The sequence below is a fragment of the Trachemys scripta genome, chromosome 3, assembly GCF_013100865.1.
Source record: "Trachemys scripta elegans isolate TJP31775 chromosome 3, CAS_Tse_1.0, whole genome shotgun sequence".
Lineage (NCBI taxonomy): Eukaryota > Metazoa > Chordata > Testudines > Emydidae > Trachemys > Trachemys scripta.
The window spans coordinates 195,967,367-195,985,282 of NC_048300.1; the positions used below are offsets into that span (position 1 = coordinate 195,967,367).

Sequence of the window (17,916 nt, forward strand, 5' to 3'; positions counted from 1 at the left end):
CGTGTGAGAATCCATGGCCCTAAAACACCGGACAAGGGGTGCACAGGGGCTGCAGCTGCTACTCCATGCTAAAAGCTTCAATGGTAGCTGTGAGGGGATTGCAATGCGGTCCCCCAGGCTGGGGCCAGAGTTCCTTTCTCTAGCCCAACTATACCATAGCTGCAGCGTGTCCAATTGCTCAGCCCAGGGGGGAGAAGTGAATTTCTCCCAGTCAGAAGTTTACCATTTCAATTTGTGTATTGGGAATACATGTATTCCATACTAGCACCCATTAAATATAATCTCTGATCTTAGACTCTGTATAATGTGGCGGTGTTGGGGGAAGAGAGTTTATTGCCATCCCAATTTAATTTAATGCTTCTGAAATGTCAGATTATTAGCCCCAGAGCAGTGGTTCCCAAACTAGGGGCGTCGCTTGTTCAGGGAAAGCCCCTGGCAGGCTGGGCTGGTTTGTTTACCTGCTGCGTCCGCAGGTTCGGCCGATCGCAGCTCCCAGTGGCCGCAGTTCGCTGCCCCAGGCCAATGGGGGCTGCGGGAAGTGGTAGCCAGCACGTCCCTCGGCCCTCGTCGCTTCCTGCAGCTCCCATTGGCCAAGAACGGCAAACCACGCCCACTGGGAGCTGCGATCGGCTGAACCTGCGGACGCGGCAGGTAAACAAACCAGTCCAGCCCGCCAGGGGCTTTCCCTGAACAAGCGGCGCCCCTAGTTTGGGAACCACTGCTCTAGAGCATGAAGTTCTCTAAGCACAGCACAATGCAAACTGTCCTTACGCTGCCCTACCAATGTGTCTCAACCCTGACTTAAAGGGACTGCCTCTACAGATGGAAGTTTCCACTCCGTTTTCATGGCCCGTTTGGTCTTTGGCGCCTCTGGTGAGCCAGCAAAGGGGCTGATTGTGATGGTGATTTTCTGTGGTGTAAGCCTCTGTCCATTAGGAGCTGGACGTGTTGTACTTAAAGTACTGCACAGGATTTTTTCAGGGGGAATAAGACAAAACACCACATTTATTAGTAATACATGTATTTACTAACACTGTATTATATGCATATAATATATTACACTTACGCTCACACACACACACACACACACACACACACAAACCCATTCCGTCTTGTTGTTACCAATTAGTTGCTCCCCTTAACTTCACTGGCCAGGTGAGTTAGATGGGGGAGGGGGTGGAGCCGGGCTTCTGCCGATCCGGATCGATGCTCCCATGTTGACAAGACGAGACCCGGGGTCCTCTGCAAGACACCTCACTTTTATAGCAGCTTTCCTCTCATGCAAATCTATACCAGATTCAAACTCTGTGTCTGTGTCCATTGGTTCTTTGTGCTGCTTTCTTTTGAGTGTTGTCCCAATGCTGCAAAGAGGGTGTTTCCAAAAGAAGGTGCTTGCTTCTAACCCCCGAGGCCGTCAGTATGTCTGCTTGTCTTTAATGAGCCCACTTGACACGTTTTATTGTCCTTGGGTCTGGCTCCCAGCCCCTCTCCAACAGTTGAGGCTGTCTGGAGGTGCTGCCTTCCATGCCTTGCTCATCCACACCTCATTCATTCAACAGGGCAATTGATTAAGAATGGGGGGGGGGGGGAAGAGAGCTCTTGTTCTACTGCTAGCAAAAACAACAAAGAGTCTGGTGGCACCTTAAAGACTAACAGATTTATTTGGGCATAAGCTTTCGTGAGTAAAAACCTCACTTCTTCGGATGCATAGACTCTATGCAAATAAATAAATCTGTTAGTCTTTAAGGTGCCACCAGACTCTTTGTTGTTTTTGTAGATACAGACTAACACGGCTACCCCCTGATACTTGCTAGCAAAAAGAAATTTTTCTTCTATCTTATTTTATCCTTAGGGGCTATAATATTATACCAAGGGCAATGCAAAGTTTCTAAATGAGGCTTTGATACAAAGTTCCATGAAAACAGAGGTCACACGTGGGTAGACCCACCACAAGGTTATATGAAGAGGCACAATGTAAAGTCATATGAAAATTATCAGACGTAGCATGGCTTATGTTTGGACAAGATCTCACCTGCAACTGCAGCCAGTAGGACCAGACACTTGCCTGCTTTAGCCACGCATAGTGGATCCAGTTTGATTTGTACTTTGTGGTTATACAGGATCAGTGCAATGCTGTGCACACAATGAACCAGGACTCGACGCCACTTTGAAGACACCCCTTACATTGAAGCCATCTTTTATTTTAAGCCTCTAGCACAAGCTGCAAAGACACATGAATTAAGAATGGAGATCCTATAACACTATTTTGAGTGAATCATGGGAGGGGGTTTAATGTTGAAAGGAGTGGCGATGTAGAGGGTAGTTTTCTTCATTAGTTTGACTGTAGTCTTGCACCGCAGATACTGTAGTTAAGTTTGTGATGCGGTTTCTGTACAACTCTTCATCGTTTAGTTTTATTTTGTCAACTGTATGTAACTTTGGGGTTTAAATGTAATTTTTTTGATTGACATTTAATTTTTTTTAAATGCACCAGTCACAGCTTTCTAGGTGCGTTAATAAAAATACTAATGGATCACAAAAACCCATGATAACCGTCCCGTCCTACATCCCCCTCCCCCACCACCACCTCTACAAAGTCCTGGACAAGTAAATGAGTCTAAAAGTGTGTCTTGAAATTGGCTAGCTCTAGCTCTGCCACTGGGGCAGTGGAGCTGGGTCTAGATTTAAGGACCCTCTACTGAGAATACCCTGACTCCAGCTCCCCCATGTAAGAAATCTGCAGCTTCTATCTCAAGGATCCCAGGAGAGAAGAAGGTTCCCAAGACCCAAACAATATGTGTTTTTATAGATCAAAGCTAACACCTTGAATTGCACTTGAAACCTAGTTGGAAGCCAGTGCAGCCTATGGAGCTCAGGGGTAATACACTTCCTGCATTACATCTTCAGAAATTTCTAGTGTTAACATTTCAGCCATGCTGTCAGCTCCTAAGCTGCAAGATGATTCATCTGTTCCAACTCAATAATATGACTTTTCTTGGAAGATACAGACATGGCTATACAAGAGTGAGGGGGAATTTGATAGCCTTCAACTACCTGAGGGGGGGCTCCAAAGAGGATGGAGCTCGGCTGTTCTCAGTGGAGGCAGATGACAGAACAAGAAGCAATGGTCTCAAGTTGCAGTGGGGGAGGTCTAGGTTGGATATTAGGAAACACTATTTCACTAGGAGGGTGGTGAAGCACTGGAATGGGTTACCTAGGGAGGTGGTGGAATCTCCATCCTTAGAGGTTTTAAGGCCCGGCTTGACAAAGCCCTGGCTGGGATGATTTAGTTGGTGTTGGCCCTGCTTTGAGCAGGGGATTGGACTAGATGACCTCCTGAGGTCTCTTCCAACCCTAATCTATGATTCTAAGCTTCTGGCTTGCTTTTGTTGCATCTCCACAGATGCAGGATGGTCGGAAGTTAAATTGCTCCATGATCTCTGCACTGCTGTGTTGTTACTTTATTACCAATCCTCCTCTTACTGTAAAACAGGGAAAACCTGTGCTGTGGCTGTTACTGAATTTACTTCACTTCATTCTTTTTCAGGCCATGGACCAGGCTTCTCTTAAAAACAGCGATGTTCTCATTCTGACAGGGCTTACCCAGATTCCCACCGCCAACCCAGACGGCATGGTGGGGGAGTTCTGCAGTAACCTGGGTAGGTCGCTATTGTAAGAAGCACTTTGCTTATTTTATAATCTTATTCATTGCTTTTGGTGGGAAATAATTCGGTGATTCCCGGAACTGAGTAAGTTGCCTGACTATATCTTCTGGCATAAAACTAGCTGTTGAGATTTTACGATGTGCTCCTGATGTCATTAATAAAGTGCCTTTAGAGACACAGGTTGTACCTGAAATGTTTTGGAATGGAGCAAGCTTAATGAGATTTAATCATCTGCTGCTCTTGGTTTGCTAAGTATGCAGCCTCGCTGCCAACCCACTACGTGTTGCCTAGGTTTTGAATAGATACCCTAGCTGAAATATTGCTGTTTCCTTCCTTCCCTTCCTTCCTTGCACACCATTTTTGTGCCTTTCTGTTTCTTTTCTTACACCTGGCTTACAAATATATCAGATGCAAACAGTACAATCTGCTTTATTTTTTATTTTATATATATTTATAGACCACAGAAATATAAAACCTAATCACAAGCTTTCACAGCTGCAAAAGCTGCTAATTGCAAGCTGTAACAGCGGAGTGTGAGTTGCAGCATTTCCCAGCCTGTTTCGAATGTGACATCTGACTTTTTTCCCCCTCTCTTCTCCTCCCAGTCCCGTCCCTTCCTGTGGTTACTCCTCTGGCCTCATGGTTTCTCCTCACAGATGTTCTGCTGCTTCTGCCCGTTCTTCTAACAAACACCTTTATTGTAAACTATATATTTTGAAGGAGGTCAGGATTGTAACAAAAATCACAACTTCACTCTTGTATAGTGAGGAACTCACAGGGATAGAAACCTAAATAAACTAAGCCTCACGTCACCATAGTTAGGTAAACAAGTATTATTAGCCCCATTTTACAGTTGGGGAATCCTGAGGCACATACATTAGGTGACTTGCCCAAGGTCACAAAGGAAGCCTGTGGCAGAGTTGGGAACGGAACCCAGGAATCTTGGCTCCTGCTTGCCAACTCCTGCTGGCAAAAGCAGTAGATTGTAAATTCTCACCCATGCATAAATTCAAGCACAAAATCACTAGATGGATGTTCCCTCCCACTTTAAAGATTCTCTTTGAATCCCAATGTGGGGATATAATTCTAGTTAGAGGGCAAATTGTTGACCAAGGGATTTGCTGGATTCTCCACCACTAGAAGTTTTTACATCAAGAGCGTATGTCTTTCTAAAAGATATCTATGCTTCCATTCAACCACAGGACATTGGCCTTGCTATTACTGGATGAAATTCTATGGCTTATGTTACACAGGGGGTCAAATTAGATGATGATAATGGTCACTGAGCATTAAAATCTGTGAATTGCTTGCGTTTTGTTATGCGACAAAGCAGACACACATTTTATTCCTTTTCCAATATCCTAAAATAACGGCATGTTTGTGACGATTAACATGTAGCTAAGATCAGGAGTGTAACTGCAAAAGCTTCACCTTCAGCTCAGTTTTCATTTTCATCACAGCACTCTGTGGCTTAGACACCCAACTCCCATTATTAGGGTCACATGCATGATTCCCCACCCTGAGCTTGTCTTCCAAGTCAGATTAGTTTACTGACAAACCACTTTTTACAGTGCTCAGCGCTATGAAAAGATGGACTTGTATTTGCATTGCCTTGGGCATCATCAGCAAAATTTCCAGACTCTGTCTGTGGGTGTGTTTTTATTCAGATGCCAATTTGACCTTGCACCAGCAGCTGTTGGAAATTCAAGTATCTTGTTTTGAGTTGTAAATTGAACCAACTTATTATGGAGTTACTGAACGAGATTAAATTTGAAATGCCAAGATTATAATACTATATTAAATTTTGAGGACATCATCAAGATAAATTGGGCTCAAAACTCTGCTTTCAGATACACACATTGACATCTGTAGAAGTCACCCTGGTGTATCTGAGAGTAGATTTGCGTGTTACGGAGAGTCATGGATTAGGGTCCAGTTCTGTAGGCATGTAACTGACACTGTGCAAACGAAGGATGTGTTGAACCAACATCTGGATAGAAAGAACCAACAATGTTTATGCAAACCACTGCAGGGTCCGCAGCTAACATGTTTAATTATCTGTCATGCCCTCTACATCTCATCATGTAAAATTCAAAGAGATGCAACTCAAAGAAAGTGGTCTGGTCTGGCACAGATTTTGACTGAAGTTTTTCGTAGGAAAAAGCCAGTTTGTCACAAACTGACATTTTTCATGGGAATGCATCTGGGTTGATGACACTTTCAGGAAGGTTTCTTGGGTGCAGGATTGAATTCCAAAGAGCCTCACCCTAGAATAACCAGTAGCTATGTGGGCATCCCAGGGTCAAGTCCCTGCTCTGCCAGATTTGGAATAGGAACTTAAACCTGGGTCTCTCACATCCCAGGAGAGGGCTCTAATTCCTGGGCTTTTGGCTATTCTGGGGTGGGGATGTCTTGCTGTTTTTGCAAAAAATGCCCAAAATTCTTGGTTTCCTCCCAGTGCGAAATGGGAAACTTTTTTAAATCTCAAATTTGTTGTGGGATGAGAAAAATGTTTCCTGTCCAGCTGTAGTGTGTACAGAACAAAGCATTTGTGAAGACTTTCAGGTGGTCTGAATGCCCCAGTTTTATAGGTGCTGGGGTTCACTCTTAATATTTAATTTATGGTAGCACTTTAGAACCCCAGTCATGGATTAGGATCGAGCTGTGCTAGGTACTATATAGGCAAGTAACTGACACTGCGCAAACAAGTGATATCTGTTGAACGAACATCTGGATAGGCAGAACCAACAATGTTTATGCAAAACACTACAAGTCTACAGCTCACGTGTTTAATTATCTGTCATGCCCTCTACATCTCATGAACAATGTAATATTCAGAGAGCTATAACTCAATGAAAGCAGTTAGGCACAACTAACCAAAATGGGGAGAAACTTCTACAAAAGGAAAAGGAGAAATCCAAGTAAGGCAGCAAATTGCCCGTCAGCCCCACTTTCAGCTGTCACATCAGCCAGACATGTAGCTTATGGCCATAAGATATTTTCTAGGAATAAACGTAAGACTTAAAACACTGAGCCGTGAATAAGTTAGAGCTATGCACATGAACTGTACTTAAAAGAAGGGATCATTAAAATTGTGCTGTAGCTCAACCTATCTGAGGAAGGAATGAGAGCAGACTAGATCTGAGCAGATGTTATAACTGGAAGAGATTCTTGCCATAGCCTGTAAACTCTGAGACTGTGAAGGAGCAAACTACCCCTTTAAGGGACAGACTGGAGTCTATGGCCGAAATAGCCTGGGGTGTAATCCAGAAGGCCCTGCCTGCCCTAGCGCTGGGCTCTTTGAACAGGAAGGCGAGCAAAAGAGGGGAGTAGAAGCCACGCAGGCTGCAGTGGGATGCGGTTTGTGTCTCAGGCCTGGCTACACCACACAGAGATTGACATAAGCTGCCTTGCATCGGCCTAGCTGTGTAGAAGGATCTTCACTTAAATTTGGCTCCCACTGACGTCAGAGTGTCTCTGCACCGATTTAGTAACACCACCTCGGTGAGCCGTGTCGACACACAGTCGATGTAATTAGGTCAACACAGTGTCAGTGTAGACACCGCATTGCTTACGTCGACTATTACTGGCCTCCAGGAGCTATCTCACAATGCCCCACACTGACAATACAAGTGCTCCTCCTGACACACCAGCGACTTAATAACTGCAGTGGCTATATGCCGACGTAAGTTAGATCAACATAATTCTGTAGTGTAGACGTGGCCTCCAGCTCCCGGAGACCAGCCCAACCAGACAAGAGACTTGGTTTTGTGGTATTGGGAGCTCTGCACCAGGGTCCTGATGTGAGAACTTTCTGAACAGGTTATTGTAACTGCTCCTGACTTAAAATGGGACATGCTATTTTGTTAATGGTGGGTGGGGGGATTCTCCTTACCCTGGTCTGTTAAAGCAAACCTGTTGCCACCCCAGTCAGGGGATGCAAAGGCGGGACACACTGACAGTGCCATGCCAGCCTACAGGGGCATTATCCACACCTTTTTAGAGAGCCCGTTAAGCTTCTTCGAAAGCTTCTGCCAAATCCTGGCATAATCCTGTCCCTGGTTTAAATCCCTCCTCAAGCTGAGGGTGCCATTGTCCTCCCTGTTTAAATTGGGAAGAATGGAAGGCAGTGTCATCCAATCCTGATGTCAAGGGCTAGGTGTGAGGAGTTCTGGGCTCTGTTCTTGGCTCCAGCACTTCTTGCCTATATGACAGGTTTCAGAGTAGCAGCCATGTTAGTCTGTATCCGGAAAAAGAACAGGAGTACTTGTTTGTGGCACCTTAGAGACTAACAAATTTGTTAGTCTCTAAGGTGCCACAAGTACTCCTGTTCTTCTTGCCTATAGTCACCCAGTTCCTTAGGTTGAGATTGCATTTCTACAACATCATCCCGCAGGAGGTCAAAGCACTTTCTAACACTTAAGTCTCACAACGCTCCTGTGAGGCAGACAAGTATAAATTCCTCATCTGGAAAATGGGCATAGGGGGAGGTACAGGGAGTTAAGATTTTCAAAGCCAGCTGGGGGGGAATTTAAGATTAAATCCTCTAGCTGGTTTTAAAAACAAAGGACGATCGTTTTTTTTCATTGTTATCAAAATGAAGTATTAGACTTTGCATGTGACCCAGGAGAGGACCAGGGCCACCCAGAGGATTCAGGGGGCCTGGGGCAAAGCAATTTCGGGGGGTCCCTTCCATAAAAAAAGTTGCAATACTATATTTTTTACATTTCCAAATACATGATATTAACCACTGAAATACATTCAAAAATTAATTTTAATAATTTGAAAATACACAAAATACCATTAAAGCGTTTAATGTTTTTAAATAATGTATGTATACATTTGCAATTACATAATGGGCTGTCGCTGGGTGATGGTGATGGTTGGTGCCAGTGGGCTGTCGCTGCCTGGAGATGGCGCTGTTGCTGCCCAGGGCTGGGTGGGGAGCTGGGCTCTGGGTTGGGGGGTGCTCGGTTCACAGGGGCTGGGCTCACAGCTGGGGGTCAGGACTGCGGGGGGGGGGGGAGTCGGGGGGTGCCCGGCTGTGAGCCCAGCCCCTGTGAACCGAGCACCCCCCAACCCAGAGCCCAGCTCCCCACCCAGCCCTGGGCAGCAACAGCGCCANGGGGGGGTCAGGGGAGTGTCCGGCTCAGAGGGGCTGGGCTCGGAGCTGGGGGTTAGGGCTGTGGGGGATCTTTGCCCATATGAGTTTGTCAACAAATTGAAGTCACGGACATAATTACTGCAAGATTTAATATATGCATTTCCAGCTCTTTCACAGGTTTTTGTTTAATGCTTTGATGCATAATATTACTGCTGCTGCATTTCAGTTAACATCAGTAGATGGGTTTTGCCCCATGGCCATGGAAGAAATCCCAGTTCAGCAACGATTTCTCATTGAGATTGACAAGGGAGAAATGCTTTGTCATAAGGTGCTACAGCAATTGTGTAGCTGCATGCAGCCAGAGAAATAAAATGTTTCTCCTGGGCCACGCTCAGAAAATAATTATTTTCCACTTGTTCTCTGCCTGCCCATGACTTATACAGCTGACACCTTTTGCAGCTGCTCCTGTTGTGTTGAAGGGATTTAGAAGCATTTGCAACTTTAGAAAAGAAAATCCCTTCATGTTTGGGGTGGCTGGATCAGGTTTGAAAGAACTAGACTTTCTAACCACAAATTAAAATCCTCAGCCATTTATCTGAAATAGCAGAATTGAGTACACAACAATTTACAAGGTATGGGATCTTTCAGATGAGACCAAAGAACAGTTGTTCTGCATGGACACCAGTAGATTTATAGAGTGTTTTTTATGTCAGGAGTGTCTTTGGTCAGTTTCCTCAGTCAAAATTTCTCCTCTTGTGTACTGGCGCAGCACTGCCCTCTACTGGATGGAATGTCAAACAGGCTCAAGTGTGTATCATAGGTCCCAAGACTAACAGAAGCTCCTTTTGCTCAAAGCTGTGCTTTCGCAGGAGGAGGGTCTGATTTTTGTCTCACTTAAGGCTGTGAAATCTTGAGGGGTCAGAAATCTGTCTACACACATTGCTCACTCTGTTTAGCAACATGTTGTGCTCCAGTTATCTAGATAGCTGCTTTCCTGTGCCCTGTAGAGCTTTTTGGGATGAAAAGCACTTTTTGAAACCTGTTAATTCTCTCTTCTCTTTCTCCCTCAAGCTATGACTGTCCGGAACGGAGGAAACGTCCTGGTTCCATGTTATCCTTCTGGAGTGATATATGACCTGCTGGAGTGTCTATATCAGTACATTGACTCTGCAGGACTCTCCAATGTCCCCTTTTACTTCATCTCACCTGTTGCCAACAGCTCCCTGGAGTTCTCCCAGATCTTTGCCGAGTGGTAGGTGTTAGTGGGCTACTCTGTCAGACTGGATTCCAACGTACATATTACAGTAAAGGTGTGCAGAGTGAGCGCTGATAGCTCCCAATTCTGTCTACTTGGAACCCTTCCGGATATACACAACATAGGAATTATGTACACGCCTTTTCAGTTACAGGAATAGGTGTGCATAGGTGTTCTGTCATTAGAGTGGCATTAGGTCCAGTAGTATGTATGCTGAATCTGATTAAAAACCACAGATATGTTTGGCACTGGCACTCAGAGCCAGTGAGTAAATGATGCACTTGCTCAGAGTGACCTTCAGATGCATTTTTCTTGCCTGTTGTGAGTTTCACTCAATGCTCCAAGGAGCATACACAGTCCAACTACATAAGCTGGTGCGGTTTTTTTATATTCCTAATTCAGATGAGCCATAGAACTGCGGGCCACTTGTGATGATTATGTATTTAAGCATCAATAATAAGATCGTGTACGACACAAATAAGCTAATCCATGCCTCAGAGATCTTTTGATCTGGAAGACAGAAAAACAAGGTGTGCTGGGAGAAACTGAGATGAGTGAATTCTTCTGGAAGTATTTGGATAAGGAAAGGCTAAGATCTGATGGATTAAGAGGCCATGCTACTTTAAGCAATAGTAGGGGAATCTAGTTTTTGGGCCCTAACCAAATTTCAGTGTAGGTATTTGAAATTATACCCATTGAATAGTACTGCAGTTAAACAGCTGCTGTATTTTATTTGACTGATGGCTGTACTTTAATAGTGAATTAAGTGATTCCTGTATACGTAGTTTGAATCAAGGTGTTATAAAATTGCAAGACTGGTTAGTACTTTTTTTTTTAAACAAGTACAGTGGTGTGGCAGCCCAAAGCATAGCAGGCAAGTGGAAATCGTATTTTGTCAATTACATCTAGTTTGCAGAATTCAGACACTTAATAGTTTACTGAAATTCTAGAATATTTATTATTCGAGGCCAGTTTAAAACATACTTTAATCCTACTTGTACGGTAATTTATCTTCAAAAGTCAGCAGAGACGCTACTAATCCTCAGACATTCTTAATAGGTAAAATAGTTACCTTGTTCACAGAAAACTGAGGCAGAGGTTGTGACTTCTCTAAAACCACAGATAGATTTGGGGTTAGAACTGAGGAATTCCTGTCTGACAATCCCATGATAGTCTGCTAGATCAAGGGCTTTGTCCACACTTTGACCTAGGTCAAAACACTCTACAGTGTGCGGCTGGCTAGTGCACATTACATCCATCTGGACAAGCCCCAAACTGCTTAATTTTTTGGTGCAGTGGGAATTTTTCTCAGAGTTATTTAGACCTAGTTTTGTTGCTATATAATAAAAATTAAGAAATGTATCATGCTGGTAGGATCCCTTTGCTGGATTTCCTAGGACAAGTCACCAAGATAATGTTACTATATTATACAATTGCATCATCACCTAGACCACTGCCAGATCTGCTCTTTTATTCTACCTCCCAAGACGGAATGAATCGAATGATCTTGCTGAAGACAGTCAATAGCTTTTACTATCTAATTTGTGAAAGGAATGCTTGACGCAAAATAGCCGATGATAGTGAACATCATGGAGGGATGAGAGAAGCAGTTTGCTAGCCTTATACCCACAATAATGAAATGTATACAGGGGGACTAGTTTACAGCAAATGGAAGGGTGACATCTTTGAGAAGACAGTTGAATCCTTTGAATAGGTTTTTTGTGAGGGTTATTGGGGTTTGCAGGATATTGAATGAGAATCAATCATACAGTGAGGTCCTACTGTATGTAAGATGTTATTTAGCATTCACTGACATATCCATTTTCACAGGCAAGAGGACTCTATTTATTATCAAATGGTTCTAAAGCAATTTCAGCCCTGTACTGACGTACACCTTCTTTAGATCATAATATTCACCCACCCAGGCATCGTCTCTTTCTTTTGTTGTTTCCAGTCCCCCCTGTTAAAGTGGGAGGCTTTGTGCTGCAGGTCACGGAAGTGGGATGACTGTCCAGAAAATCTTAACAGTAGATGGCAGCAGATACTGCAGTATGTTTGTTTCTAACCCAGGTTTTTTCCCCTCCTTTTTAAAGGCTGTGTCATAATAAACAGACGAAGGTGTATCTCCCGGAACCTCCCTTTCCTCATGCTGAGGTAAGCCAATACAGAGGCACCATGTGTGATCAGTGCCAAGATTTAGGTGGGTTCCTAAAAGCCAGAGCTCCACGAGCCCATTCTCTTTCTGTGACTAATTCTTTTGGATCAGTGAAATAGTCCTTTTGACTGTTGGTCACTCAATTTGGCTTTCGTTCCATTATTTATAAAAATCGTTTTTGGGGAGGAAGATGTCAGAATGTACCATTAGCCCTGCCGTTATTATCGTAAGCCTGATGAAAATGTTACTACGCAATATCCACTCCTCCATTTTACCTGCCTTCGTGGAAAGGGGTCCGATATCAACATGTTTGTTTTCCCTTATTGAACTCTGAGTAGAAATATGTTCTTTGTTCAAACCAAGCCACTCATTTCAAAGTGTGTAGAGACTAAACCTTGCTGTTGGGGATGAAGCTACCTTCCTAATTGAAATGGGCACTCGTGTTGTCTAGAGTTAAGAAACTATTAATCTCTATTTCAAGATGCCTTTATCAATATACAAGGAGCTTAAATCGTAAGTGCTCAGTGTTGTCTGCTATTTGCAAAGGAGTGTACCGGGTGAGCATGTTGCTGAAGCAAGTAAGATTGCTTGACTGCTGGCCCTTTGAGGTCCTTGCAGAATCAAGGTGTGCATCTCGGGAGCAAAATTTAAATAGATGTGACACAACTTCTGCCTTCAAAGAGACTTTTAGATAGAATCCATGTATTGATGGGAACCAATATATCTCCACTTAGAGTAAACGGGAGGCATAGGGGTGAGGACTGAGGAGTGTAGATAGAGGTGGCTTTTCTGAGAGAAGAAGGCTAAATTTTCAGAGGAGCCTCTATCTTGTATCAGAGATCGAGCAATTTTGCGCAATCATATTTTGTAGGCTGGCTTGTGTGTATAAATTCCATCATTTGTGCTCAAAAACCATGTGTAAATGCTTTCATGTGCATAGCTGCAGTCACATAGGTGGAGGCCTCAGATTCAATGCCTTGACCAACACCACCATCTTTTGCTCTGAGGGGTTTGACCAGTGACCCATCCTTGGAGATGGGTTGGAAATCTCCACTGTCTACCACCTGTATACCTTGCTTTGAGGGCCTGGTGGGTTCCTGTGACATGGATATTGATCTTAACGGTGTTTATAAACTCTTTCACTGTCCGATATTAGGTAGGTTCAGAGTTATTTTACACAGGGGCCTTGGTTTTACTTGATTACTTGGCAAATCACAAAAACATTTATTCAAATTAAAAGTTTAGTGATTAAACACAAGAAGGAACAAGAAATTAAAGCAGACCTTTATATTGAAGCTGTGATGGAGTGATTATGCAAAACAAATGTAGACTTTAATCATGATTTTGACTGTCTTCTTTTGGAGGCAAAATATCAGTCTTATTTTCAGAACAACCTTTCTTTGATGAAAAAAAAAGGATGACTTTTTGATGTGTAGAGAGCATTTACTTATCCTGTTTTTAACAGACACAAGGTGGAGAAGAGACAATAGAAAAGATGGGTGAAATATGGCTTTTGATGATGGTTTTTGAAACGCTGGACTGCTGGTTAGCGATGAGTGAACGCTTTTGGCTGGCAAGTTGGCCACAACACTTGCTGCTTGGATCCTGCCTTATGATCTGGTCAGGGAGTCATCAGATTGGATCTTTTCTTCTTAAACAAGGCAGGCTTGGATGAATACAGTATAGTTGACTTCAGGATTCGATGAAAAGCCAAGAGAGTGAGAGAGAAGCTAAAAGGAATTAAAGGGGGGCAGAAAATAACACAACAAGGGCAGGGAAAATGATGCAGGATCTTGTGTGTCTCTGCAGTGCTGGCAGTCGCAGATCCCCACTGATGGGCTGAGGATTGAATGTCATAATAATGTGATGACTTTCAGCACTCACAGGTGAAAACAAAATTAAGGCCAGCCCGCCAGCCTTGCTCTCAGAAAGAAAGTCCTTTACATGAGCCAAAATGAGTGGCAGTTCAAAGGGATGGGCTGGGATGGAATGCAAGGTGGGTCGGGAGATGAGTGGGAGAACTGATCTGAACACGTCTTTTCCAAAGTCTCTCTTTAAGAAACCCAAAAGGGGGAAAAGTGGGCATCCTTGTTCATTGCCCACATTATTTTGTCCAACAATTAGGCCTCAAAGCTGTCACACCAATTCTGGTCTATTAACTTCTGATTCCACATCTATTTTTTTTTTACCAAGCTTAATTTCAACAGTCCTTGGATTATATCAATGTGGCCTTCTTGGCTTAAACCAGGGGTTCTCAAACTTGGGGTCACGACCCCTCAGAGGGTCGTGAGGTTATTATCTGGGGGATCGTGAGCTGTCAGCCTCCACCCTAAACCCCACTTCACCTCCAGCATTTATAATAGTGTTAAATAAACAAAAAAAAGTGTTTTAAATTTATAAGGGGGGGTCGCACTCAGAGGCTTGCTGTGTGAAAGGGGTCACCACTAGAAAAGTTTGAGAACCACTGGTTTAAACTAGTCTGGCTTCTTTGTCTGATTCTCTTGCACTTGTTACAACATTGTGTTGTGAATAACTTGACCTGTTTTTCTTGGTTATTGTATCATCTTATGAACTTTTACATACTTTTTATATTTGAGTTCGCAATAGGGCTACGCTTTGTAGGCCCAATAGTCACAACGTTCCCATTGAATAGGAGTAGGATCTGGTCCCTAATGTTCATTCTTTCCAGGTGCTGAACTATATTTCAAACAAGGTATGCAGTGAATCAAGAATAATGGAAATGTCCACAGCTAACACCCACACACTGTTCTTAAAAACTTACCCTCGTAAATCAAGTTCCAAAGCCTATTCTCAGAGTGCAAGACACTCCAGCCATACTTTCTGCTTTGGAAAGCAGAGAGATGCAGGGTAAAGTGTCCTTGTTGGTCCATAGCATGTCTCTGAAGTGCCTTCTGTTTCTCTGTATGCTCCCTTTCTACCGCCTACCAAAGGTTTTAACGCTTCACAACTTTTTTTCCACAACACCCAATAAACTGCTTGGTGAAAAAATATCCACCATCAAAGGGTGGATTAATTAAGCAGTCTGTCATGAGGGGTGCGTGTGTTTATGCTGTGTTAACTGCATCCTCTTATTTTAGTGGAGCGTCTTTAATTCCCTGGGCGGCCTGTTGATAATCAGATACCTCCAAACTATTTTACTGCTGTTAAAAAATTTGTCAGCTCCATGTGTAGATTAAGTTATAATTAATAGAGATATCCCATCTCCTAGAACTGGAAGGAACCTTGAAAGGTCATTGAGTCCAGCCCCCTGCCTTCACTAGCAGGACCAAGTACTGATTTTGCCCCAGATCCCTAAGTGGCCCCCTCAAGGATTGAACTCACAATCCTGGGTTTAGCAGGCCAATGCTCAAACCACTGAGCTATCCCTCCCCCCCCCCCCGTTAATTACTTTGATATCTAAAAATTGTGAGATACAATTAGAATATTTCCAGTGTTAAGATTAGAGATTGATCTGTCCCTGTAAGAAATTTCCTGTGGTCTAAGACCTCTCAAAACCCATATGAACTATGGAGCTGAGCTAAAAATTCTTTGGCTGCAGCCTAGACTGTCAGTTTCACTGGCTTTTAATATAAAATACCTTTCTCCCCTCACCCACAGAAGAGTCAGTAAAATCACCCTGGGGACAGTGGTGAGGATATGTTACAGCTAAAACAGTGTCTTTATTCCAGGAATTACTATAAACAGCAACAATTGAATTCCAAACTGTTATATTAACACCACAATGTATAAAGATGCTGTAGCACTATCTAGTAAAATCTCAGGTAATTCACTTCAACACAGTATGATTATGGAGGTGGGAATAATTTATACCCCTGATCCAGTCCATTTAAGTCAATAGAAAGATTTACTACAATGGGCTTTGGATCAGGCTTCTGATGGGAAATGAGGGAATGACCTGACCGGGACTGTTACGGGTATAGACAGGCCATTGTTTTGTTCTGTGCCTACCACTCTGGGATCCTGGTCCATGACTACGGCTCCTAGGCACTATGGTAATACACATAATTCATAAGGACAAATAGTATAGCGAATACTGCTGATTCCACAGTAATGCCCTCTAACACAAATGAGGGGTTTGTAGCTACAACTGGTGTGTGCACTGGGGATTTGAACTGTCCTCTGCTGGCCCCTGGTGATGGAATCAAGGCTCTAATGGGTCTTTTCATTGCTAATTCCTGTCGTTTACTAACCACTTTGCAAATTCAGGTTTTATAGTGGTGACAAGTGCTCAGGCACATAGAAAACTTGCCCCATATTAAAAAGTGCATGATGAATCTGCTAGTCCATCTAGGGCAGAGGTTTTCAACCTGTGAGGCGTGCCCCCCTTCATGGGAGTGAGCAGCAATGCCAGACAGCGTGGGCCAGCCTCACCCCACCTCCACCCCTGACTCGCCTCTTTTTATCTGGGGTGGGGGGCGGGGCAACCAAAAATTGTAACTCAAGGGGGGGGGGGAGCTCAGCTCAAAAAGTTTGAAAACCGCTGATCTAGGGCTTCTGGTAAGGTCATAAATTACAGGAGTGAGATGCACTTCAGGAGAACACACAGATCAGATTTATAGCCCCCAAGTTTGCTTCCTTTTATTTTATAAAATACATGGATCCAACTTTATTAAAAAAAGCAGTAAACATCTACAACACCCCGCCCCCCCCCCAGCACTAGCACATCCCTGTGCAGGCTCCAGTGCTCTCCACTATGCAGTTGTTTGCTCTTAGTATTTGGGTAGCTTTCAGGGAGGCAATTATCTGCTATTACCCTGATTGGTTCCCTGAGCTGCAAGGCAATCCTTCTTATTGTGCTCCCATATCCACTGATGGTTTACTATTACCATGCTGTGTAAAAGGGGTGGAGGTGCATCTGGTTTTGTTTTGTTTTTTTTCCTTTTGGGACATGTAGAAGCTAGACTGAAAAATATAAACAAAGGAAAAAACTCTGGTAATTGAGGCAGTGTGTGAGTATCTGCAACGTATTTATATGGCCTCTGTGAGATAGGAAAGTACTAGTGTTCCCATTGTACAGCGGGGGAAATCAGAGGCTAAGTGACTTGCCCAAGGTCATACAGGCAGTACCTGTGGTGGAGCAGGGACTTCAACCCAGTTCTCCCAAGTTCTAGGTTAGAGTCTTAACCATTAGACCAGGGGTAGGCAACCTATGGCACACGTGCCGAAGGCGGCACGTGAGCTGATTTTCAGTGGCACTCACACTGCCCGGGTCCTGGCCACCAGTCCGGGGGGCTCTGCATTTTAATTTAATTTTAAATTAAGTTTCTTAAACATTTTAAAAACCTTATTTACTTTACATACAACAATAATTTAGTTATATATTATAGACTTATAGAATGAGACCTTCTAAAAACGTTAAAATGTATTACTGGCGCGCAAAACCTTAAATCAGAGTGAATAAATGAAGACTCGGCACACCACTTCTGAAAGGTTGCCGACCCCTGCATTAGACCATCGTGTGTGTGTGTGTGTGTGTGTGTGTGTGTGCGCGCGTGTGCGCGCAGATACATAATTTCTTTTTAAATCCATGAATCAATCATTTCATGGGAAGGGGACTGTTCAATGGGAATTCAAGGGCACTGTTAATGAGTATCAGAAACATGAATTAAATTATCACTTGTATGGAAACAGCATTTAGATAGGACTCTTTCTGATAGAATAATTGTATGGCGCTTTTTTCAATGGTAGCTTTATCGCATTTGAACAGAGATCAGCT

General features: G+C 43.5%; 1 protein-coding gene across 2 annotated transcripts in view; it reads left to right on the top strand.

Annotated features, from left to right (window-relative positions):
* The window catches only part of INTS9 (integrator complex subunit 9), an 86,047-nt gene that overhangs the window by 38,866 nt on the left and 29,265 nt on the right, over positions 1–17,916 (top strand). For both annotated transcript variants that reach the window (XM_034766738.1, XM_034766739.1), the window contains exons 9-11: positions 3,548–3,659; positions 9,841–10,021; positions 12,118–12,178. In XM_034766738.1, the coding sequence (XP_034622629.1) occupies positions 3,548–3,659; positions 9,841–10,021; positions 12,118–12,178 (354 nt within the window). The remainder of the gene's footprint in view (positions 1–3,547; positions 3,660–9,840; positions 10,022–12,117; positions 12,179–17,916) is intronic.